This window comes from Rattus norvegicus, chromosome 1 (assembly GCF_036323735.1).
Source record: "Rattus norvegicus strain BN/NHsdMcwi chromosome 1, GRCr8, whole genome shotgun sequence".
NCBI classification, from domain to species: Eukaryota; Metazoa; Chordata; class Mammalia; order Rodentia; family Muridae; genus Rattus; species Rattus norvegicus.
Window position 1 is genome coordinate 130,334,231 of NC_086019.1, and position 26,399 is coordinate 130,360,629.

The 26,399-nt window shown below is 37.1% G+C and overlaps 1 protein-coding gene across 13 annotated transcripts in view; it reads right to left on the minus strand.

Annotated features, from left to right (window-relative positions):
- The window catches only part of Mef2a (myocyte enhancer factor 2a), a 134,737-nt gene that overhangs the window by 76,148 nt on the left and 32,190 nt on the right, over positions 1-26,399 (minus strand). For all 13 annotated transcript variants that reach the window (XM_039080825.2, XM_039080839.2, XM_063265624.1 and 10 more), the window contains one exon: positions 3,402-3,595. In XM_039080825.2, coding sequence (XP_038936753.1) covers positions 3,402-3,455 — 54 coding nt within the window. In that variant the 5' untranslated portion in view covers positions 3,456-3,595. The remainder of the gene's footprint in view (positions 1-3,401; positions 3,596-26,399) is intronic.

Sequence of the window (26,399 nt, forward strand, 5' to 3'; positions counted from 1 at the left end):
AAGGTACTCTACATGCTAACACAGTGAAAAGTAGTCATCCGTATCACCAGGGACAAATCCTGCAACATGCAACATATATAAAATATCCTGGTGTACAGTGGCACAGATGTTATGGGAGTACTCAACCACTTTCTGCCTGGATTTAAGGCTTACTCTGTGACACAGAACCCGTAGCTTATACTGCTATAGTACCGAGAGCCTGTCTAGATAGGTGCTGGGCCTACAGGAAAATACACTATCATTCTGCTAACGGAACATGGCAATGACACCCAGTGACATGCTACTCTACTCAGCTCAGTGACCCCTTCAGCCTTTATCAGAGAAGTGTCTTGGCAGAAGATGGGAATTAATAGAGACCCACATTAACTGGACTATGCAGAGAGTGAGAATTTGAATCACTCTGTCCTAAATGGAATGTCTTCATCAAATCCCTCTCCTTAAGGTTTGGAGATCTATGGAAAGGAAGAGATGCAAAGATTATAAAAGCCAGAGTGCTGATTCCAAGGAAACAGTTTCTTCCAAATACAACAGGACTTACACAGACATGAATTCCAAATACAACAGGACTTACACAAACATGAATTCCAAATACAACAGGACTTATACAAACATGAATTCACTGAGAATTTGGCAGATGTGTGTTCAAGCCAAAGGCCCAGCACTGAGAAGGGAGAGAAGCTGCGAAGTCCTCCTCCTAACCCACAAACTATTTGAAACTAATTTCTGGAAAAGAGAAATGTTTTCATGTGTACTGAGATTGGAGTGTTTCTATTTTGTTATTTTTGTCTTATTGGTTTGTTTTTGTGTGTGTTTGTTCAAATTTGTTTAAAAAAAAAAAAAACAAAAAAGGAAGCTCTTGTCCACCTTCACAAAAGCTGATCAGACAAAACCCTTTTAACTCAATTACTGTACTGTAGATATAAGACCAAGTATTTGTGTGCGCAAAATAAGAATGAAGTGAACTCTTCATGATAGCATGAAAGCAAAAGAAAAAAGTCTATTTAAGACAGATAAATATAAATATAAATTATGTTACATTGTTATACACTGATAAAAATATATAAATAAGCTGACACACATTTACATGCAAAGGCAACAGTCATGAATTTTACAAGCATAGAACTGCTCGAAAGAACACATACCGGACAAGTGAATGGAAACAACAGGTGAATTTATGCGACAGTGTGGAGGATTAGTTAAAATGACTTCCCTTGGGGCTGGAGACCAGGAGGTAGGACAAACAGTAGCTCTGGGGTAGTGCATCAGGGCATGTCACAAAGACTTTTCCATGTACTTTTTCAGACCTTGAGTATAGCTTTATAAAGTTAATTCATACTTAGAATTCAAAACTCTACTTGCTATTAGCTTTTCTATTATATTTCCCTAAATTATTTATTATAAATTACAGATTCTAACATAAACTCTCCCAGTATCTGATCTCATTTTTATATGCTATATACTTAAACTTCTAGAGAGAATAAATATTTATATTTTAATGATCTTCCAGAATCTAATTTAGTCTCTTAAAAGTATACTTAATTTGGGTAAATTAGAAACTATTTTCCCTTTTATGGAAGAAAGAAAAAATTCGAACCCCAACTCGAACTCTGAATTCGCTTTTTGAAAAGTAAAATTAAGATACCATTTTACTTTATGACAGACGTGCCTATACCAAATTTAATCTACAAAACAAATTGCCCAATTATATCTTCTCTCCTTCTTCCTTTGCAGAGAAAAAGAGGAGAGAGAGAAAGAGAAAGAAGGAAGTTATTTACTTGTAATATGTATGTAAAATACTGGCCAGAATGTTAAAAATACCTTTCTCCTCCTCAAATGAGATGCCTTTTTCTCATACATACAAACAATTTCTGAGTTTACAACATAAGCCAATTGGAACAGAATTTGATATATTATACTTTCTCTAGAACCAACTGGTCAAGAATGCATTTATTCTACAAAACAATGGAGACTTTATTTTCATCTCAAGTCTATAGCTATTTCAGCCACAGTAGTAACAGGACTTGTAAGATGTCAAAATTATTTATTATTTCAGTGATAATTTTGTACAGTTTCTTCATCATATTCATCCCCTCCCTTCACTCCTCTCAAATTCACCCTCTCTCCCTTCCTGCCCAACTTTTTCTCTTTTTAGACAAAGTCATCCTCTCAACTTATCAAGTCCCCACTACAGAGCTAAACAGGCACCGTTTCTCTCTCCCTTTGAACATTCAGTCTTTAGCACATAGGTCTAGACTAACTATGCCCAATTTAACCGTGGGTATTCATGAGATGAGAGCTGGGAGATGTTATGCTACTTCTCACCTTGCATACAAGCAGATTCTCCTTCCTCTACATGTCACCATCTTCACGTGTTGACATGCGGTAGTCCTTGGACTCATTCCTTTCCAATGATGGGATAGTTATTTCAACCTCCCCTATTTTATCAACCATCCTAATGTACTATACAAACTGTGGAGGCCTTATTATATCCTTTTGCTTAGCAGTTGTTAGGAGCTGAAACAAGAGCTGAACTATGGTGATGACTCCCATTAATACCCGCTCCCCCTGCAACTCACTGAGCTGTGTCTACGGTTCCATCTGAATTCGGTAAACGTCTACACTGACCTTCTGAAAGCACATTCTGAGTGCTACTGCAGATCCTACTGAGCTTGCAGAAGCTGTTCTTCAAACCTCTGACAAACTTCCAGATAACATCTCTCCCTGTGGAACATGCTTTGAACATGAGGAGTGAGCTGCTTACTATGATAGTCTCTGAAATTCTTTTTTCTTCTTTTCTCTAAATCAAAAAGTCAGTCAACTTTTCTTAAGACTGCAGACAGATATCAAAGATTTAGAGCCTAGAGGTCAGAGAGTTTTATGGCAACTACTCAATATAGAAACTATGCAAATGAATAGGCTGCTGGTGCTAAGAACACTTGGGAAACCAGGCAGCTAGTTTTGAAAACATTGTCAATCGGTTTTAATACAACAATTGGACTCTTCATGGATCAGAATCATACCGAAATTATCCTAAATCTCAAAAAATCAACTCACACTGGTCCGGCAAAGGTATCAGTTAAAGCTGATAAATATGTGCTTAAGAAATATGTGAGATAATATGGCTTCAAATATGTTCACTTCTTCTCAGGTAAGCCCAAAATGTAAGAGAGTAGAAAGCATTACAGTCCTTGGTATGGTAAGAGGTGATACTCTGACAACAATCACAAAAGACTAGCAAAGTGAGTTGTGTACCAGAGACTAGGCACTGTATGCAAATTCATGAGTAAAAATGAAAGGGTTACAGTGACTTGACTTTTCTACTGCACACATGGAAAAAGATACTTTCTACACTATGGTTTAAAAATATGATGACAAATTAAACAAATAAAAATTTGATTTACCTGTCGGTTCCTCTCATCCATTATGCGTGTAATTTGTATTTTCTTTCGCCCCATTTTCAAAAGTCACCTTTTCTTCCTTATATTCCAAATAATTAATTCAGAAGCTAATTTTCTTCAATATCCTAATGCATCGTACACAGTTCCTATTATTTAACCTTCCAGTCCAAGGCTGCCGCTGAAATTGTCTTAAAAATCTAAAAGAAAACACAAATTACAGGATTTCAATTCTTCACAACTTACAAATCATTAAATGCGATACAAGCTTCCAATCTGCTTTTATGCTAACACAGTAAAACAAGCATTCTTAAGCTGTAATTTCTATTTACAAAACTAGAGTAAACAGGTTGAAGTCTTAATGACTTTACCCTTTAAAAGTTTTCCTGGATCTACTGGTGCCTTTTTCTCTAAGCAAATGCAGCTGGTGTTTGAGATTTCTATAATGTACATAACAATAATGATAATAATAACAATAATAATTAATAATAATAACATCCAACATTGCTGAGATTTTCTATATGCCATGCATTTTTCTAAAAATAGAAAAATCATTCATTCATTCATTTTTATCTAGAATCTCATTGGGCGTTACTATCTCCATTTGTAAATATGAGGACTAGGAATATAGAGACACAGAAGGAATTAAGTAATGTGCCAAAGGTCATCCAGTAAAGGGACAAACATTGGGATTAGATTTCTGTTTTATGTTGTCAACAACATATGATATTCTTCATAGCTCCTGATGACTTTAATGCGAAAGATAATGAATACGAATGGCCCCAATTTGCCCTTAAAATTCTTCTAAATCAATTTATTCTACAGCTAAATTTTTAATACTATTCAATCCACAAAGATACTATATAAACTTTACATTATTATACATTTAAGTGAACTATTTCTCTAGCCATTGAATGATTATCTCATCTGTTAAGATTCAGTTGAAATACTACCTTCTTGATCTAAATCAAGACCAATTCAACTTGGTAAAGGAAACTATAAGCTATTTGGGGGATGGGTTGAATATGAATGTGTAAATTCTTGAGACCAAACCTTTGATAATATTACATATACATGGCTATAAAATTCATCATGCAAATTGAGGCCATATAAAATGTAAATCTGCTGTAAGTACTGGGTTCTTCACTTCCTAGCATTAGTGCCTCCCTGCTTACTAATCTTCCCACGTTCATCATTTTACTTTTTAACTTACACAATTATAACACCTACTACAATGTCATCTTACTAACTCACTCTGTAGACCAGGCTGGCCTCACAGGAATTCACCTGCCTCTGCCTCCAGAGTACTAGAATTAAAGGCTTGTGCCTCCACCACCACCAGCACATTAGCTTTTACTAATGTCATATTGCCAGCAACATCAGAGACACATTCTTTTACTACCCAGGATAGGGACTTTAAAATGTCTACATGAGAGTCTAATATTCTACCAAATGCATTGAGGATGTGTTTTCTTTCACAGTGTTACTACTGTACTGATTGTTACTTCTATATAAATTGGCTTTTTCCAAATTAACTAAATCTGAAATAGAAATTTGACTGTACAAAAAGCCAACCTCCAAAGGCCTGTCTGAACCGAGTTACAGTAAGTTGATTTTAGCAGAGCATCTCAGCGACTCATGGAACAAGCAGTTCACAATGAATGAGGCACAACGAGATCAACAACTTCACTGACACACAGAAACAGTACTTCTGACTGCCAAGGTCTTTATAACTTTATAATAAGGCTCCAACATACAACAAAGATACATGCTCCACTATGTTCATAGCAGCCTTATTTATTTATTTCCAGAAACTGGAAAGAACCCCAATGTCCTTCAACAGAGAAATGGATACAGAAAATGTGGTACATCTACACAATGGAGTACTTCTTAGCTGTCAAAATCAATGACTTTATGAAATTCGTAGGCAAATGGATGGAACTGGAAAATATCATCCTGAGTGAGGTAACCCAATCACAAAAAAACACACATGGTATGTACTCACTGATAAGTGGATATTAGTCCAAAAGCTCAAATTACTACAATCCACAGACCACATGAAACTCAAGAAGAAGAAAGACCAAAGTATGGATGCTTCAGTCCTTCTTAAAAGGGGGAACAATAATATTTATAGGAAGGTATATGGAGGCAAAGTTTGGAGCAGAGACTGAAGGATTGACCATTCAGAGCCTGCCCCGCCTGGGCATCCAGCCCATACACACACACACACACACACACACACACACACACACACACACACACACACAGAGCCACCAAACCTAGACAACATTGATGTACCCAAGAAGTGCATGCTGACAGAAGCCTGATATAGCTGTGTCCTGAGAGACTCAGTCAGAGCGTGACAAATACAAAGGTGAATGCTAAGCAGCAAACCATTGAACTGAGAATGGGGTCTATGTTAGAGGAATTAGAGGAAGGATTGAAGAAGCTGAGGGGGCTTGCAAGCCCATAAGAACAAACCAGAACAACCAACCAGAGCTCCCAGGAACTACCCACTACCCAAATCCTACACATGGACTGACCCATGGCTCCAGCTGCATATGTAGCAGAGGATAGCCTTGTTGGCACCAATAGGAGGAGAAGCCCTTGGTACTGCCAAGGCTGGATCCCCCATTGTAGGGAATGTCAGGGCAGAGAGGTGGGAAGGGAGGGTGTTTGGGGAGAGGCAACACCCTTATAGAAGAGGAGGGGGATAGGAGAGGGGGATTATGGATGGGAAACCAGGAAAGCGAATAACATTTGAAATGTAAATAAAAAATATCCAATTTAAAAAAGAAAAGAAAAGAAGAGAAGAGAAAAGAAAAGAAAAGAAAAGGCAGGGCATCAAGTGGAGGGATGGTTTGCCATCTTACAATCAAAAATTCTAACCCAGAGTTGTTCCTGTATAAAAGAACTGCTGGGACAAAAATGGAGAAGAGACTGAAGGAAAGGCAGTCCAGTGGCCGACCCAACTTGGGATCCATCTCAAGGGGAGGATCCAAGGTCTGACACTATTACTGAGGCTATGGTGTGCTTAAAGACAGGAGCCTAGCATAGCTGTCCTCTGAGAGACCCAACAAGTAGCTGACTGAGACAGAGGCAGATACTTACACCCAACCAATGGATTGAAGTTGGGGACCCCTGTGGTTGAATTAGGCAAAGGCTAGAAGAAGCTGAGAAGGAGGGCGACCCCATACGAAGACCAGCAGTCTCAACTAACCTGGACCCCTGAGATCTCTCAGACACTGAGCAAACAACTAGGCAGCATACACTAGTGTGAGGCCCCTGACACATATATAGCAGAGGACTTCCTGGTCTGGCCTAAGTAGGAAAAGATTTACCTAACCCTAAGGCCCCAGGGAGTGAGGAGGCCTGGCTGGGTTAGAGGGGTTGGGGGGGATGGGGGCATCCTCTTTGAAACAGTGGGGGAGGAGAAATGAGATGAGGAATTGTGTGTGTGTGGGGGGGGGGGGAGGTACCAGGAGAGCACAACAGCTGGACTATTAAAAAATAATAAAAAAAAATGAAAAACTGATCAATAAAAAAAAGTTCAACATCACTAATTGTTAAGCAAACGCAAACCTCCTCTCCACACAACAGAAGATATTTACACTTTCTGACTGGGGGGATGGGGAGGGGAAGGGAGCTAAGTCATAGACTATGGACTGAGTAAAGATCCATCATGTGAGCTCTAGGGATCAAACTCAGGAAGTCATTAGGCTTGGCAGAAAGTGCTTTTACTCACCCAGCCATTTTGCCAAACCCAAATCACTATTACTTTTTAAAATATAAAAAGGAAATATTAGCATGGTTATATACCTGAGACCCCTGTATAATTTATGAGAACACAAAATACAGCAGCTGCTGTGGTAAAAAGGTATGGCAGATGCTTTTCAAGAAAAGAAAAGAAGTAAAAGTACTATTTGAGCCAACAATTTTACTTCTAGATGTTATCTATTAAAGAATTTAAAGTACATACTGATATGCAATCAATGTCCATGAAGTACTAGTTACAATAGTTAAAGAAAGGGCCAGCAAGATGGCTCAGTGAATAAACGCGCTTGTCACCAACCTGGAGCACCTATGCTTGAGTCCTGGTAACCAGATGGTAGAAGGTGAGAAATGACTGACATTGTCATTTAACTTTAAGCACTTAATGTGCCACTTGCAAACAATCATTGTCAATCAGTCAGATAGTCAGTCAGTCAGTCTGTCTGTCTGCTCTACTGCCTCCTCCCTCTCTAGATGGGGGAAATGAGCGCTCCTGTCTTTAGATGTATACACTCAGTGTAGCATGTGCAAAAACAGTTTGTCTGCTACTATCTCTCTGTCTCTCTCTCTGCCTCTCTCTTCCTTCCTCCCTTCTTCCCCCTCCCTTCCCTTCATCCCCTCCCTCCCTCTGTGTGTGTGTTTCAAGTAAATGAACAGATAATTTTAAAACAATGGGGAATTAAAAAATAAATCCAATTTAAAAAATTTGAAATAAGTATTTAGGTGCACAGACATTAAAAATAAGGTAAAATCTATTAATAAACTTGACTAGTATTAGTATCAATTACTGAACCAATCAGGCCTCTACTTTTGTGATTCTAGTGAATCAACAACATATCAAATGTTTCAAAAGCTACTAAAACATACTCTGTAATAAAACAATTACTTATAAACAAGCAACAAAAACTTCATTTTAATAAATAAATACTATGAGAAAATCTTTTATAACTCACTATTTCTTTACAAACTTAAGAATTCCATTTTGGACATATAAACTTGAAGTGGCAACAGACAAGTGGAATTATCAATGAGAAATTCAACCTAAGACTCATTCTGCAGGCCTAAAAATTATACATTTGGGAGTCTCAAGAATACAGGAGAAATTAAGAAGACAAAATATAAACTGGAAAGAAAATAAAGTCCACCGCAAGAAACAAAAAAATTTATTTTTGTTACATAATAAAAGTTCCAAAGTATGCTTTAGACATGAGATTGTAAACAATTTGGTCAACACTGAACTCCCAATATTTATGTGGGAAATGGACTCTCAACTTAGAAAAGTCCATTTCAAGTCTACTTTCAAGACTTATTATAAGGAAACAACACCCAAAGCAAAGAGGCAAGAGATCCATGTTTATGCATGTTTACCCAATGCAATCAAAGCAACAGGGATGTGAGGAAGGTAAGACAGAAGCACACAGGACGGCCTGTCCACACAATGTTACAGGCTTAATAATCAACAGCCTATCTTCACAATTCATTTATGGTATAAAATAAGATCTAGTTTTGTTTCTAAAAGTCTATGGATAAAACATTAAAAAAAAAAAACTAAGTGACACAAGGCAGGAAACAGAAATTAGTAACTTCTGGGAAGTTTTTTTTTTTCACTGTTTTCATTTAATATAATCACTGTGATGAGAAAAAAAGTAACTACAAATGAAAACTAAGAGCTGCTTTTAAAATTGAGAAAGAAAAAATCCCCACAGCAAAAAAAGTGTTTAAGAATGAACCTTTAAACATTCCTAAAACTTTGCTTCTACTTCAGCACCTTGTGCAATTTCCAGGTTCTATTTCTTCACTCCATTATGTCTGAGATAGCATACCACACCTAGAATGAGAAAACCCAGATCCTTCTAGCCCCAAACATATAATACCACTAAACTAGCTAAAGATCTTGGCAATTTCTAAGTGAAAATAACCTGTTTAACAAGAAAGTTGCAAGTATATGCATTATATGTACCATGGAGGCTAAAATAAACTTTTTAGATATTTGGGGTAATATAATCCAAATATATGATATTACTACTAAAAACTGTATATCCAAGTATGGCATATTATTACTATTTATGATCCCAAACCAAAATGAGTTTTGGTTGACCATACAACGGAAATCAGAAAACATAAAATAAAAGACATCTAATATTAATTTTCAATGACTGGAAGTAAACCTGGATATGTAAAAGGTACTTTAAAAACTAAAAATATTATATCAAAACATATATAACTTTTTTGTTTTAGGTACAGCAGCTACATTCATTTGATTCCCCTATTAACTGTAAGATATCAAATGAAAAAGAAAGATAATACTACCTAAGTCAATATTATTCTGGGACTCACTTTTATCTGAAGCTGTCCTTTATAAAACATCAATAAAGCTGCCTTTAAAGGTACCTTATAATTTTCAAACAATTTTAGAAATCATTATGTTTCCTTCAGCAAAAGAAAATGAAATCTACAATGACTAGTCCAAATTCTTCGTTTAAATAGTCAAGAACTTAGTCATTAAAATATTCAAAAACTTAGCAGTTATTCACAAACTTCTAATCATTAATATACCAGTTTTTTAAATTATATATTAATCATCACTGTTACTGACTCTTCTTTCTATCAATCTCCTCTTTTGCTTCTAGTAAATATATTTGAGTAATCATTATTATTTTTATAAAAGAAAAGCTAGTATAATTGGCTATAATAGGCAATGGCCTCAAACATAATGAAAATACAATTAAATTAAAGCAAAATGGAAGAAATTTACTATAGTCATATGTATCTATGTGTGTATATCTATATATATCATGATATATTACTTACCTTAATTATAAAGTAAAAATATATAACATACATATATTTACATAGCTACAACAGTAATAGTGAACCCAAACACTTAATTTATAAAAAATGTATACACAAGAAAGGGGAATATTTCAGCAATCTTTCCTGGTAAAATTAGAATGTTGAAAATTAATTCCAAAATTGAAGATTCAAGAAAATAGCTGTTATACAAAAAACTTTGCTTCAGGTGATTTCCAGAGCCTTTCCCCTAAACCTGAAAATAGTTTGTAATTTTCAAACAGTAATGGGAAACAAGTATTATCAATCTATCTCTGCCATCTATTTTTGGTTGAGATTCTAAATATTTTTAAGACAACAACCTTGCTATGTTTGGCCTCAAACTCACAATGGTTTGCCTGAGCTTCCTGAGTGCTAATTCTAAGTCTAAACTACCACACCAGGCTTTGTAAATGACCAGGCATGGTAAATAACTTTAAAAGGTCTCTTATCAGGCCCTTCCAGTATGTTTTTGTAGTATGTTCATATAAAAACATTTTTTAATTCACATAACCTCTTTATAAAATTGACATATGAAACTATACCAGAGACAGTAAATTACTACTTCAAAGTCACAGATGCCAAATACAGGAGCCCAGAGTCAACCTAAGTAAGCATTCTAACAACAGAAGTGGGTCTAGGGACATGGTGAGATGGTTCTGTGGTCAAAAGTACTTATTTCTCTTCCAATGTACCCATATCAAACGGCTCACAACCACCCATAACTCCAGAGCCAGAGGTTCTAATGCCCCCATCTGGCCTCTACCTGCATGGGCACACAAGAAGCATAAAATCTCTCTCTCCCTCCCTCCCTCTCTCCCTCCCTTCCTCCCTTTGTCTCTGTCTCTCTCTCCTCCCTTTCCCCCTCCCCACAGACAGGCAGACAGACAGACAGACAGACAGACAGACACACACACACACACACACACACTTTTTTCTTGAAAAGGAACATATACCTCAGAAATCCTAGTTCCAGGTGTCATGCACCTGCCTTGTGCTTGGGGCTGGGACTACTCTAGAACAATAAGCTGCAACCCAAGTTTTGTCATAGATTATCATTGACCTGGCTAGTAGTTTACAAAAGGAAAAGAAGTCGAGAATATCATACACACCAGAATTGTCAAAGTCTGATGCTTTCCTTCCATTTTACATTCTCAGTGGCCATGCCAAGGACAGCACAATCCTACTTCTCTACACTTTGAGATAAAAATTTTAATCTAGTCTATCTGTCCTTTCTCCCCATGTTTTATAGAGCAGTTTTAAGTCTGCAATTAAATTAACAGAAATAGTCAATGCTTTCTGCAGTATACTATATATGATATAAACATTAGCCTTTTATATTATTAATATTACTACCAGGTTAGGATTCTTATTATATTTAATGATCCTATACTGATATATCATCACAATCACAGTGCCTCGTTAACATTAGAGTTCACTCTTGGTGGTATGTGTTTTATGAATTTGTATAAATATATAATAGAATGTATTGCCTATTTACAGTGTATCACACAGAATAATTTAACTATAAAATAAATCATCTGTACTCTTCTACACATCTCGTCCCTTTGCACTGATTCCTGGAAACAATTCATCACTTTACTAACCCCATAATTTTATCTTTTCCAGAATGTCATCTCATTAAAACCATACTGAATACATCTTTTCCAGATTGGTTTATTTCACTTAATAATATAATTTTTATTCTGTCTCTTCACAGCCTGAAAACTCATTTTAAAAGTTTTAATTAAAACACAGGGGCTCAGCAGTTAAAAGCACTGGTTTGGTTCCAGTACCCACACAGTTGATCTCAACTATGACTCCAGCTCTGGACATCCAGTTCTAGGGGATTAAATGCCTCTTCTGAACTCCCTAGGCACCAGGCACAAACAGAACGCACACACATACTCTCAACCATACCATACACTACGTGCACGCACGCATGTGCCCCCCCCCACAATCTTAATAATTTTTTAAATTCCCAGTTAAAACAATTCCAGAGCCAGATCATGCAGTTGCTTCTCTAAGATCTATCAGGGTAATGTAGTCTTCCACGAATATACCCCCAAACTCTGCATATCAGCCCAATGCCCTGTGTTTACTGGACTACATTCCATCTAAGCCAGGCATCTGAGCTGTAGTCCAACCCAACCCGCACATTCTCTCTTCTGTCCCAACCTACTGTGCCCACATCAGACACAGAACTAACAAAAGATGTTCACATGCCTAGATCTCATCACAAACATCATGAGAGCACAAAGCAGTATCGCACCCCCAAACCCACAGCAATGTTTGTCAATGAGAATTATCTACATGAACCCCAGGACACAAAATTTAAAAGAATAATCATAAAATTCAAAGAATGGAAAGGAGTTTAAAGACAAAAAGCAGCAGCTTAATGAACTTAAACAACTCAGAGAATAAATGCTTAATTGATGTCAAAACAAAGCAAAACCAAAAATAACAAAGGCAATCCAGAATTTGAAAATTCAATTCAATAAAGAAATAGAAATATTGAGGATTCAAGCTAAAATGAAGGAATTACAAAACCCAGAGCCCAACTAGACAACTCAAAGGAAAGCCTCACATGTAGAATCAACCAAGCAGAAGAAAAAGTATCAGAACGTAAGTCAATGGCATATATCAGATCTTCAAAAGAGCACAGAAGAAAATTTCCCAAACTAAGGAAGACAAACCCAAACAGATACAAGAAGCACACAGTACGCTAACAAGCCTGACCAGAAAAGGCATTTGACAGTTAAAATATTAGAATACAGCACAAAGAGAAAGTACTGAAACCTACAAGAAAAAATACAAGTCACATATAAAGAAAGATGCATCAGGCTCATCAAAATACCATCCGATTTCTCAATGGAAACTGAAAACCAGAAGATCTGCAGCAACTCATTTCAAGTCCTAAAAGACAATGACAGCCAGCCTAAACTCAGCAAACACTATCTGCCAGAGTTGAAGGAGAAAGAAAAACTTTCCCTGATACAACCTAAGGAAATTTATATCAATAAATCAAACCTAAAGAAATTACAGGAAGCATTATTGGGGCGGAATAGAGGAATGCGAATAGGCAATACACTGTAGAAAGAAATACTAGGGCATAATTACTAAAATATGAAGTACCACTGAAAGCACAAACAGCAGCATCAACTAACAGCACAAGGACTGCAATCAACAGATATCTTCCAATAATAACTTTAAATATTAAAAGACTAAATTCTCCAATCAAAAGACACAGGCTAGCTAAATGAATCAAGAAATAAAAATCCATCTACAAAAATCACAGCTTTTCAAGATAGGCACTGCCAGGGGTTGGGGATTTAGCTCAGTGGTAGAGCTCTTGCCTAGCAAGTGCAAGGCCCTGGGTCCAGTCCTCAGCTCCGGGAGGGGCTGGGGAGGGGGGGAGATATGCACTGAACAAAGGTACTCAGGGTAAATTGGACCAGGAAGCAAGCATCGTTATAGCAGCATCTGACAAAATAGACTTCAAACTAAAACTAATCAGAAGGAATAAAAAATAGCACTCATACTAATCAAGGGAACAGTTGACCAAGAAGTCCAGGACCACATTAACTCACAGCAAAATTCTATCTGACTTTCAAAGAAGGATCCATAACCAATCTTTCTTAAACTAGTTTTAGACGAGCCTTTGCTGTTCCGCCCGCCGCTCTCTAACGCCAGTGCCACCTGTAGCATGCTGAGCTCCAGCCGAAGGAGAAGGGGATAAGTAAGGAGCTGCCCACATCATAGCTCCTACAAAGCAGACTGCCTGCAAATCCACCGGTGGTAAAGCACTCAGGAAACAACTGGCTATGAAAGCTGCTCTTAAGAGTGTGCCCTCTACTGGAGGAGTGAAGAAACCTCATCGTTACAGGCCTGGTAGTGTGACACTCCGTAAAATCAGGTGCTATTAGAAGTCCGCTGAACTTCTGATTCCCAAGCTCCCCTTTCAGTGTCTGGTGCGAGAAATTGCTCAGGACTTCAAAACAGACCTGCGCTTCCAGAGGGCAGCTATTGGTGCTTTGCAGGAGGCAAGTGAGGCCTATCCAGCTGGCCTTTTTGAAGATACCAATCTGTGTGCTATCCATGCCAAATGTATAACAATTATGCCAAAAGATATCCAGTAAGCATGCTGCATACACGGAGAGTGTGCTTAAGAGTTCACACTATGAGGGGAAACATTTCATTCTCAAAAAAACTTTTTCCTCTTCTTCCTGCTATCAATAGTTCTGAATGTTAGGTATTTTTTCCATGGGATCAAAGGTACCTAAGTATATGATTGTGAGAACATAGGGGACAGAATCGGGTTTTGGCAGTTTCTACATGTTCTTTTGTGTGTGAGTTTTTAATATAAATGCAAGATGTAAAGCATTAATGCAAGCAAATGTTTCAGTGAACACATTTCAACAGTTCAACTTTATAACAATTATAAATAAACCTGCTAAAATTTTCTGGACAATGCCAGCATTTGGATTTTTTTTTAAATAAGTAAATTTCTTATTGACAGCAACTAAATGGTGTTTGTAGCATTTTATCATACAATAGATTCAGTCCATTCATTCACTGTACTTTTCTAACGGAGTTGTCCTACATGCAAGTATATGTTTTTAATGTTGTCTGTGTTCTGTGCTATTCTGTAAGTTTGCTATTAAAATATATTAACTTATATTTTAAAAAAAAGCTAGTCATAGACAGACAGACAGACAGACACACAGAAGTACTCCCAAACTTCTATAAAGCTAGTATCATTTTAATACCAAAATCAGGTAAAACTACAACAAAACAAACAAGCAAAACAACAACCCCTACAGCCTAATACTCTTGATGAAGATAAATTAAAAAATGCTCAATAGAATATTTGCAAACCAAACACAAACATATATTAAAAGATTATGCATCATGACCAAGCTGGCTTTATATCAGAGTTACAGGGAGAGTTCAAAACATGCAGGTCAACAAATGGTAATAAACCACATAAATGGATTTAAAGACAAAAATCACATGATCATATCTATAGACGAAGGGGAAAAAAGCCTTTTAACAAAATCCAACAACCCTTCATGATAAAAGCCCTACAGAGAGTAGGACTAGAGGGAAAAGACTTCAACATAATAATTCTATATGCAAGAAACCTAAGCCCATATCATCCTAAGTGGAGAAAATTCTGAATAACATTGAAATCAGGATCAAGATTATATAAGAAAGTCAAATTACCTTTTTTAGCAGATGACATTAGAGATCCCCAAAATTCTACCAAAGAACTTCCAAAAACAAAACAATTCTGCAATGTGGCAGGATATACAATCAACTTCATAAATTAATAGCTTTCCATACACCACCAACAAACATATACAGAAAGAGATCACAGGCACACTCCCATTTGCAACAGTCTCAAAGAAAATAAAGTAAGAATAAATCTAGCCAAAGAGGTGAAGGACCTTTATTATAAGGAAAATTTTAAACCTCTGAAGAAAGAGGTAGAAAAAGATACTGGAAAATCAAAAGACATCCCATGCTCATGTAGTAGTAAGTAAATATTGTGAAAATGTCCATTCTACCAAAAGCTACTTACAAATTCAATGCTCATAAACTCTCCATCTTATTCTTGACAGAAATATCATACGTATCCTAAGATTCATATAAAACTACAAAAGGCCCCAGATAGACAAAACAATCCTGAGCAAAATGAACAGTGCTAGAAGAACTACCATTCCAGACCTGAAAAGTATATTACAAAGCCACAGTAATAAAACCAATATGGCACTGGCACAAAAACAGACATATAAACCATGGAACAAAATAAAAGACTGAAACATGAGTATACATAACTTCAGTCACTTAATATTTTACAAAGATGCCAAAAATATGCTCAAAAGTGGTACTGGGAAAACCATATATCCACATGTAGAAGAATGAAACTAAATCCATGTTTATCACTTCTCACAAAAAAGAAATTAACTCCAAACATATCAAAGACCTCAGGTGAAACCTAAAACACTGTAACTGCTGGAAGAAACATTGGCAGTGTCCTACAGAACACAGGTGTGTGAAGAACTTTCTAAATACAACTACCAAGAATTATCCAACAACTGACCTGTGAGACATCATAAAACTAAGTCTTCTACAAAGCTAAAAAAAAATCAAGTAAGAAGGAAGGCCTCAGAATGGGAGAGAATTTTGGTCAGCTATATATCTGACAGAGGACTAACATCCATTCAAAATATAGGCCTTGGAATTAAACCAAGTTCTCAAAAAGAAGAAATATCTGAGAAAAAAAGTTTATTGTCCCTAGCAGTTAGGTAAATACCAATCAAAACAACTTTGACATTCCAATCCTGCACCAGTCAGAATGGCAAAAATCAGGAAAATCACTGTAACGATTGCTGGAGGAAGTGTGGGGGCACACACACATACATCACCACCACCACCACCACCACCACCACCACCACCACCACCACCACCACCACCACCACCACCACCACCACCACCACCACCACCACAACAACAACAACAAACACTAATAACTACACAATTAAAGAAAAAGACCATGATGTGAATGAGAATAAAAGGGGTGATATGTGGGAAGAAGGAAAGGAAAGAGGGAAATGATGAAATTATAATCTCAAAATCTTTATAAATACAGTTATATCATTTCATTCTTCCTCTCCTCCCTTCAACCACTCTCATGGCCCCCAAACTGCTTTCAAATCCATGGCCTCCTATTCATTATAGCTATATACATAACATGCAAAAAATACAAAATGTAACCTGCTGAGTTCATTTAATGTTTCCTGGATGTATATTTGTAAGAGCTGACAACTTGGAATTGGAGAACCATTTAAGGAATTCATCTCTGGGGAAGATTAATATTCTCTCTCTCTCTCTCTCTCTCTCTCTCTCTCAGCAGCTTGTAATTTCTTGTAGCTCTTTATTCGGGAGTGGGGCTCCTGTGATTTCCCTTATTTATGTTAGCATATCAACTGTTCAGGTCTTGTGTAAGCAAGTATATTATTATGCTTTTAAGAGTGTAGCTTTTCTGTCCAATCTAGGAAACACAATCTTGAAGCAAACTTTTTGGTCCTCTGGCCCTTAATCTTTGCACTCCTTCTTCTATGCTCTTAACCAGAGTCACCTCTCCAGTCCTTTGAAATAATCGTTTATTTCATTTTGCAGTATAAATTTAGCTCATGGTTAAAAATAATATCAAATATATTAAAAAGTTTCAAGAACAGTATAGAGAATTCATTTCCCTGGGCCTTAGGTGTAGGGTTATGTTGCCCTTCTCTACATTTTGATTGGTTACAGCTTTCTGTAATAGTCTCCATCAGCTGTGAGAAGAAGATACTTGAGGAGAGGAGTGTCACTTTTATCTGTCGGTACCAAATGCAGTTGGTTCATAAAAGTGGCAGTAATAAGTTCTCCTCTGAGATGTATAACCTCACTAGCCATGGGTGGCTGGGTAGGTGAACAAGATCAGGCATAATTTCCCTCCTGTTGACCAGGCTGTAAGTCCAATTAGACAACTGTTAGCTATCACCAAGATCTAAGCACCACTACTGCACCTTTAGGGATAGTTTGCTATCCTGATACCTGCTGTGGTTCAGAGGCATCACAGCTAAATAGGACTACCAAATAGGGTATTCATGCTCTAACAATTAAAATCCAGGCCTGCCTTACGAGAACATATAAAGCATGTTCTCAGCAAGTGTGCTTAGATTTATTTTTATGTATGTGTGTCAGTATGGACTTTTTTTGCATGTGTGCGTAAGTGCTATTAAAACTGGAAGTGGAAATTAGAGGCAGTTTTCCTGACCAATTTGAGTGCTGGGAATATAACTTGAGTCTCTACAAGAGCAGTACATACTCTTAGCCACTAAGATACCTACCTCTCTAGCCCTTTGAAATAGTTTTTTACTTTAATTTTTCAATGTAATGCTTAGCTCTGTGTTTAAAAATAATTTCAAATATATTAAAAAGTTTCAAGTACAGTATAGAAAATTCATGCAACACTATTACCTAGGTTGACCAATTTTTTTAACATTTTACTGTATTTTTTACTTATAAAAATGTTTGTGTCTTCTTTATATCTTTATATAGATACAGATATAAACACATCTGAACTGCTTGAGGGTGGGTGGTACTGATCATGCTCTTTACAACTTAATACTTCAAGTATAAATTTCCTAAGAGCAAGTATATTCTCTTATATAGCCAAGCACACTAACCAAATTCAAAAGCATAGGTCATAGTTTCAATTTTGTTAATTACTAGTATTCTTTAGCATTTTTACACTCTTTTATAACATAAAGCCACAAAGAACTGAGATACATTATGTGTCATCTATAGGAAAATAAGGAAAAAATGACAGTGTAAAGGGAAACAGGGGTCAGTATATTGAGTCAAGAACTTTATTTTAAATATAATAAAAAGCCAGCATTTGTTTTATCTTGGCTTTGTTATTGTATGGCTTCAGCAATGTCCTGTGACTTTTCTAAGCCTAGACGTAAGAATAACAATGTCCTCTATATCATACTGGTACATATTAGTGTGCATCAAACCAAGTGCCAGACATGTATAAAGTGGTCTGTATTTTTATTATTTCAAAACTCTAACATATATAAGGTACTTTCTAAATAAAATGTGTAATTTGAAAGTTGTAACCTCTTCTGAACATATTACATTTTGCAACTCACAAGCATCATATTAATACCTACTAGCAGAATTCTTTATAGTGTCATAAACTTCTGATTACTGAAAAACAGTCACTATGCTTTTTAAAATACTCATTCAATGTATGTATAATTGTGAAATAAACACTGCTGGATGCTTATAAGACAATTACTATTTCTATGGTTGAAACTACATAAAAAGAAGAAACGATTTAAAACAGGATCTTTAGAAGCAATCCCAAGTAAAGGAGTCCGTGATTAATTTATTGGTTGCCCCTCCCCCCTTGGGCATAAAGGTGTTCTAGCCAACCACACAGCCCTGGCTAGCCTTGTAGTCCTGGCTGTCTTGAAACCTGTTTGCAGACCAGGTTGACCTCAAACTCAGAGATCAGCCTATCTCTTCCTTCCAAGTGTTGGGATTAAATACCTGGCTAGTATTAGTGATTTTAATCAAGTAATTAAATCACTCAGCCAGTTTTTTCACTGTTAAAAATGAAGTAGGAACTGTACAATTCTCTGGCTATGGGACTGTTAATGTAATAAGAAAGAACACTCAAGCACATAGCCCCTTTATGGTAGATTCAAGTCTTACACAAAAATTCTATAAATGGTTCTCAGTCATTCTCAATTTTATTTCAAATATCAAAGATGTGAGGCATACAGCAGTACATAATACGACAGGGTCTGCCATAAAAAGACCTGTATTTAGAGCTAAGCTTCAGGTGACAAATCTTTACAATAGAATAAAATCTAAGATAATATGTGTATGAGTCAGTCAGTCAGTCTCTCTCTCTCTCTCTCTCTCTCTCTCTCTCTCTCTCTCTCTCTCTCTCTCTCTGTGTGTGTGTGTGTGTGTGTGTGTGTGTGTGTAGCCATCCAGAAGATTCATATTGTGATAAGTTAATACTGAAAATTACAATACTATTTAATTAATATAAAAACTATGAAAGCACTTTTGAGAGCTTATATGGTGGGGCTGGGGAAGCCAGCTAGGATTTTTCTATGAATTGTGTTGAATCTGTTGATCACTGAAAGTAATATAATTTTAACACTGACCATAATACCAGCTCATATGTAGCACGTCATCGCATCTATCTGAGGTTTAAAAAACCTCACTCAGTGACGTACTGTAGTTTTCAGAATAGAGGTGTTCCACTCAGTTTGTTTAAGCAGTACCAGGCTTTCTATATGACTGAGGCTGATCTGGGCTTCCTTCCTGAGCCTCGTTGCTGAGAATACAGGTATGGACCATCTCTCTTAGCTAATGTTCTACTTCTTTCTTTAATAATATATTCCAAAGAAACTTATTAGCATTAGAAAAAGTTATTGCAACCAAGTCCAATTATATTGGTTCCTCTAAACACAGACACTCCTCAACTTGCAAAGGACTAAATCCTGATAATTCCATCATCAATTAAAAATAGTTTTAAGTAAAAAATGTAGGCAATATATCTGACCTTTGAGGACCACAGCACAGCCTAGCCTTGCCTAGCTTAAAATATCCCTAAAACATATATGGTAACTGAGCAAACCTGACCTAACACAAAGCCTATTTTATAATGAAGTCCTGGTCACCTTGTGTAATTTACTTAATATTATATAGAAACTGAAAAATCAAAATTGTAATTATATATGCTTTTATACCATCTTTAAAGACTTAACAGATTAGAGACCTTATTACATCCTAAAAAGGGACAGTCTACTCTGACATTCAGAATCAAACAGTATCAAGTAATTTTAATCCCAAAATCTACACAAGGGAACACAACTATATGCTACAAAGAAAAGAGAGAGAAAAAAGATGTCCTATAGTCTCTTACAAAAAAATTAACAATATATTAGACACATTTATTCTATTGTAATATATAGTAAAACCAATGATTCTTTCCTCTTAAAGAACTATCTCCCAATCCCATTTAATAAGAGATATTTCCACTACTATTTACCATTAAATCCAGTCAGAAATTCATGTTCTAAATGAAGATTATCATAAGCTGTTATTTAATGAAAAACAAGTAATATTTCACACTCTATTGTAAATTACATTTAAGTGAGAATGTTTACAGAGAAAATAAACAAGCCTGCTGAATAAATATAATGGTGCTATCAGTCAGTATGTTTCATAACAAAAGGAAAACACAAAATTATTTTGAATACTATTTCTATATGTTTTAAAAGTAATAACTTTATTTCACTTTCACTGAAGAAAAAGAAAGGAAGGAAGAAAAAAGAGAGAAAGAGAGAAAGAAAGAAAAAGAAAAAAGGAAGGAAGGAAAAGAAAAGGTAGGACACATCCTGCAAACACATTTAATTTTACAATTTAAGTTTTTGCAATTAGAAATACTATAGATTCAAAAATATGAGCAATAAAAAAGTATACAAAACACTGAAGAGGGAATGCTTTTGCCATCAGTGATGGTTATAGGGTTCTCATGGTAAATACTCTGGTCTGCAAGACAACTCAAACACGATTGAAGAAACCATGACTCAAAGGCCACTGTGAATAAAAATGCTAGACACATCATGCACATGAAAGTGAGACTGTAAGGGCTGTGCTGAGCTGACCCCATCCCTCACCTAAACATTGGTCTGGCCCCACACCCACCGCAGCACTCAGGAGAGTAAGTCCTGCACTGTCTGGATAGCACAATAGAGCTGACCTGAATGACAGGGACCTGGGTGAGCTGGCTTGAGGGTCTGAGTGTGGAAGCTGGCCCCTGCAACGTGTCTGTGTGGTCAATAGAGAAGCCCTTCCCTATCCTTACTCCTTACTACGTACAGCAGACAGGAAAGCTGCCATGAGAGTAGAAGAGCTGTCCCTGTCTCTGATCTGCTGTAGCACTCAGGAGAATAGACCCTACACCTCACCTAGACAGCATAGAAGAGCTGGCCCTGGATGTGAAGGCTGCAAGTGAGCCAGTTCCAAGGGTGTGAGCACAGGAAAGGTGGGCCTGCTTTTAGTCTCCGGAACAGTGGCAGCAGGGATGAGGGAGAGACGCCTTCCTCCCCTTCCTTACCATCTATGGCAGATAAGAGAGCTGGCCCCAGGGTCATGAGAATGGGAAACTTGTCCTCATCCCTCACACTTGGGAGAACAGGCCCTGCATGTTACCTGGGCAGCAGGGTAGAGCTGGTCCTGGTTTTGGAGATTCGGGGGCGGGTGCTGGTAAGCTGGCCCAGACGTCATAAAAGCAGGAGATCCAGCAAGCTGAGGAGCTCAGATACTTTTAATTGGCCCACCTCAGGATCTACCCCATCAATGAACTGCTGGAGTGCAGGTCCTAAAGATCCAAAACTAGAGGATCTCCATAGCACAGGGCAAGAAAGAATATACAAGAGGAGTTCCTTCGTGATTCCAGTATTGATAGAGTAAACAAGACCAATAAGTTACTTCAATGAGTATTTGCAAGCAAAGAAATTGTGGACAAAGGGGTATACTGTGGAACACACTATAGCTTCCAAAACTATATTTTTTCGCTCTGTTGTGGGGGGAGATTGCAAAGATAGAGGGTAAGTAAGGGCTCAGGGTAGTGAGTGGGATTAGGGAACACGGTGTGAAGTTCACAAAGAACCAATAAAACAGTTTGAAAAAAAAAAAAACACTTAAGAGCATCAGGATTCCTAAAATATCAGAACCTTTCTCAATAACCAATCCTCATTTACCTCCAAAAGAGACCATTTTCCGGATTAGTTTGGTAGTAATGCACAGTAACTATTTAGTGAGTTCCCATAATTAAGTATCCTCTCAAAACATGTATTATTAATCGCTTAAATCTCATTCCCTCTACTGGAGTTATCAGAGAATCTCTTTATGGTATTTTCTAGACTAGTAATAGGCTAAGAATCTCTTTGCCTGCTTTGTAAATCTTTAGATTTTCTTTATGAGGTGCTTTTCCAAATCTCTTTTCCTTTTTTCACTGAACTGTCCATGATTGACAAGAGTCTGAATCTTTGGATTTGTCTCTTTTGTCTGCTAAATGTATTAAAAATTATCTTTATATTCTCCTATAGAAGCTTCTAACTTTTATAGTTTTGCCTTTGAATTCAAAATGATTAATCATTTTCTGCATTGTGGAAAATAAGAAAATAAGGTACTTCTTTTTCAAATAGATTATCAATTATTCCATTATTAGTTACTGAATAATTCTTTATTCTGCTGTTATAATTCCTGTCCTAAAGCAATGTCTATATACGCATGGATCCTTTTCCAGGCTTTTGCCTCATTTTGCTTAAGCCAGTATTTGTTATTTTATGGAATTAATCATTGAATATGTTTAAAAACATCTGATTCACCTAATATAATACTTCCCCTCCAAAAATGTCAAGCTGTTAAGATCCAGCATCCGAACAAAATATAGAAAATAAAAAGTAGCAAGAAAACATAAGAATAGTTGATCAATATTGAGACCCAGAAATCACGAGCTTAGATGGGAAGTAGACAAGGCTATCACAACAACAGTTAAGAGAGCAGGGCTTTGTGGGTAAAATGCTTGGTGTGCAAGGATGAGGACCTGAGTTCAGATCCACAGCACTCACGTAAAAGCTAGGCATGAATGGCAGTACATGTAACCTCAGAACTAGGAAGCAATAGCAAGCAGAGTCCAGGGCTTGCTGGCAACCCAATCTAGTCAGAAATGGCAAGCTCCAGGTTCAAAGAGACACTAGCTTAAACAATAAGGTAGCGAGAAATCGAAGAGGACTATGAACATCAGCCTTTGGCTTCTATGCATTCACATAAGCACGAACATTCCCACAAATATGATCACACACACACACAAGCCTCATCTCCTACACATTTTTTTAAATGATTACAAAGAAATTTAGTATGCTTGGAAAGATGAGGACTCAGGAGTTAGTAAAGTGCTGATTTTGAAAGCATAAGGACCTGAACTTGATCCCCAAGACCCAAGTAAAAGGCCAGGCACAGTGCTCACATTGCTAGTCCCAGAGCTAAGAAGGCATAAACAAGTGGATCCCTGAGGCTTAGTGGATGACAGTCAGCCTACGCCAGCAGGTGAGCCACAGGTCCCAGTGAAAAACAAAGTGAATGGATGTCTCATAAGAAATGCACATCCAAGACAAACCAATGACTTCTACTCATATATGCACATGTGCACACACACCACCATGCATGTGCATGAAGGAGAAACAGAAGAAAAACTCTGAAGAAAAAACTAACTATACTAATAACTTTGAAACCATCTTGGGTGGTATATACTTCTAGAGTAAAACCGTGATCTTAGACTCATGTATTTACCATACAAATAAATCACAGAAGGAAAGGAAACTGAAAATAAGAGATGAGTGGTAGTATCGTGGCAATGAAGACAATTCAAATACATTACCATTTGAAATTACAAAGAAAAGACTAGAATACTCAAATCGTGGCCAAAACATTTCTACATTTAATTTTTTTTTTAAAAAGGTAACCAAAGTCATCTCAAAGAAAACCATCCAAGATACAACACAATCCAACTGCTAAACCTCACTAACAGCCCCTCCCAATCCTTTTGAGGCAGGGTCTGTGCAGCCAAGGTATGCTTGAAACGCACTATGTACTTCAAGCTGAACTTTAACTCAAAGCAGTCTTCCTGTCTCAGGCTCCCGAGTCCTGCCTGGATTGACAGGTATGTAACATCACATGTCTCATTTTAAGTCTTAAAAGAGACTGTAGCAATGGATGACTGAGAGGTTAAGAGCATTGAATGTTCTTGCAAAGAATCTGAGCTGGGTTTGGCTTCTAGCACCCACCTGGCAGCTTACAGAGGTCTCAAGACCTCTTCTGGAATCCATCTGCATAGGGAACACATAACTGTACTGACATATCCCAAGTGTAACACAGAAAATAAAAATACAAGACTCAATCCTTCTGGTTTCTGTATGTGCCCGGAGCTGATCTTGTGCAACAGCTCTCTGTGCCCAGAACACACCGGGAGAGAGCTGGTCTCACACGGGTGCTGAAAAACCTGAGAGCACAGGTAGGATGACCACTTCTGCTCCAAGGGACCCACATGGAGATCTCAGGAGACAGGAACCAAGAAGCAGTCTGCGACAGGATCCTTTGGTTTCCATCTGTGCCCTGAGCTTACCCTGTGCCAAGCTCTCTGTACCCAGAATCTAAAACTGGAAATAAAACAATAAAGAAATCACAAAGGGAGACAACCCTGGAGATAGAAAACCTAGGAAAGAGATCAGGAGATCACAGATAGAGGCAAGCATCACAATGGAATACAAGAGATTGAAAAGAGAATCTCAGGGATAGAAGATTCCACAGAAAACATGACATAATAGTCAAAGAAAATGCAAAAAGCAAAAAGCTCTTAAACTAAAACATCCAGGAAATACAAGACACAATGAGACGATCAAACCTAAGAATAATAGGTATAGAACAGAATGAAGATTGCCAAATTAAAAGGTCACTAAATAGCTTCAATAAAATTATATAAGAAAACGTCCCTAACCTAAAGAAAGAGATGCCCATAAGCATATAAGAAACCTACAGAACTCCAAATAGTTTGGACCAGAAAAGAAACTCCTCCTGTCACATAATAGTCAAAACACCAAATGCACTAAACAAAGAAAGAATATTAAAAGCAGTAAGGGAAAAAGGTCAAGTAACATATAAAGGCAGACCTATCAGAATTACACCAGACTTCTCAACAGAAACTGACAGCTAGAAGATCCTGGGCAGAGATGTCTTGCAGACCCTGAGAGAACACAAATGACAACCCAGGTTACTATATCCAGCAAAATTGTCAATAACCATAGATGTAGAAACCAAAATATTCCATGACAAAACCAAATTTACAAAATATCTTTCCACAAATCCAGGCCTACAAAGGATAAATGATGGAAAACTCCAACAAAAGGAGGGAAGCTACACCCTAGAAAAAGCAAGATAGTAAACTCCTTTCAACTAACCCAAAAGAAGATAGCCATGCATAATTCCACCTGTAACAGCAAAAATAATAGGAAACAACAATCTTGGTCCCTAATATCTCTCAACATCAGTGGACTCAATTCCCCAATAAAAAGACACAGACTAATAGACTGGATATGGAAACAGCACCCAGCATTTTGCTGCATACAGGAAACACACCTCAGTGACAAGACAGACACTTCCTCAGAGTAAAAGGCTGGGAAACAATTTTCCAAGCAAATGGCCTCAAGAAACAAGCTGGAGTAGCCATTCTAATATCGAATTAAATTAACTTTCAACCACAAGTTATCAAAAAAGATAAGGCAGGACACTTCATACTCAACAAAGGAAAAATCCATCAAGATGAACTCTAAATCCTGAATATCTGTGCTCTAAACGTAAGGGCACCCACATGATAAAAGTCTTGGAAAGATCAGAAATTCAAGGTCCATACCTAAACATAGTAAAAGCAATATACAGCAAACCAATAGTCAACATCAAGCTAAATGGAGAGAAACTTCAAACAATCCCACTAAAATCAGGGACTAGACAAGGCTGCCCACTCTCTCACTACCTATTCAATATAGTACTTGAAGTTCTAACCAGAGCAATTAGACAACAAAAAGAGGTCAAAGGGATACAAACTGCAAAAGAAGCCAAAATATCACTATTTACTGGCGATATGATAGTATACTGAAGTGACCCAAAAAATTTCATCAGAGAACTCCTAGAGCTGATAAACACCTTCAGCAAAGTGGCTAGATATAAAATTAACTCAAACAAATCAGCAGCCTTCCTCAACTG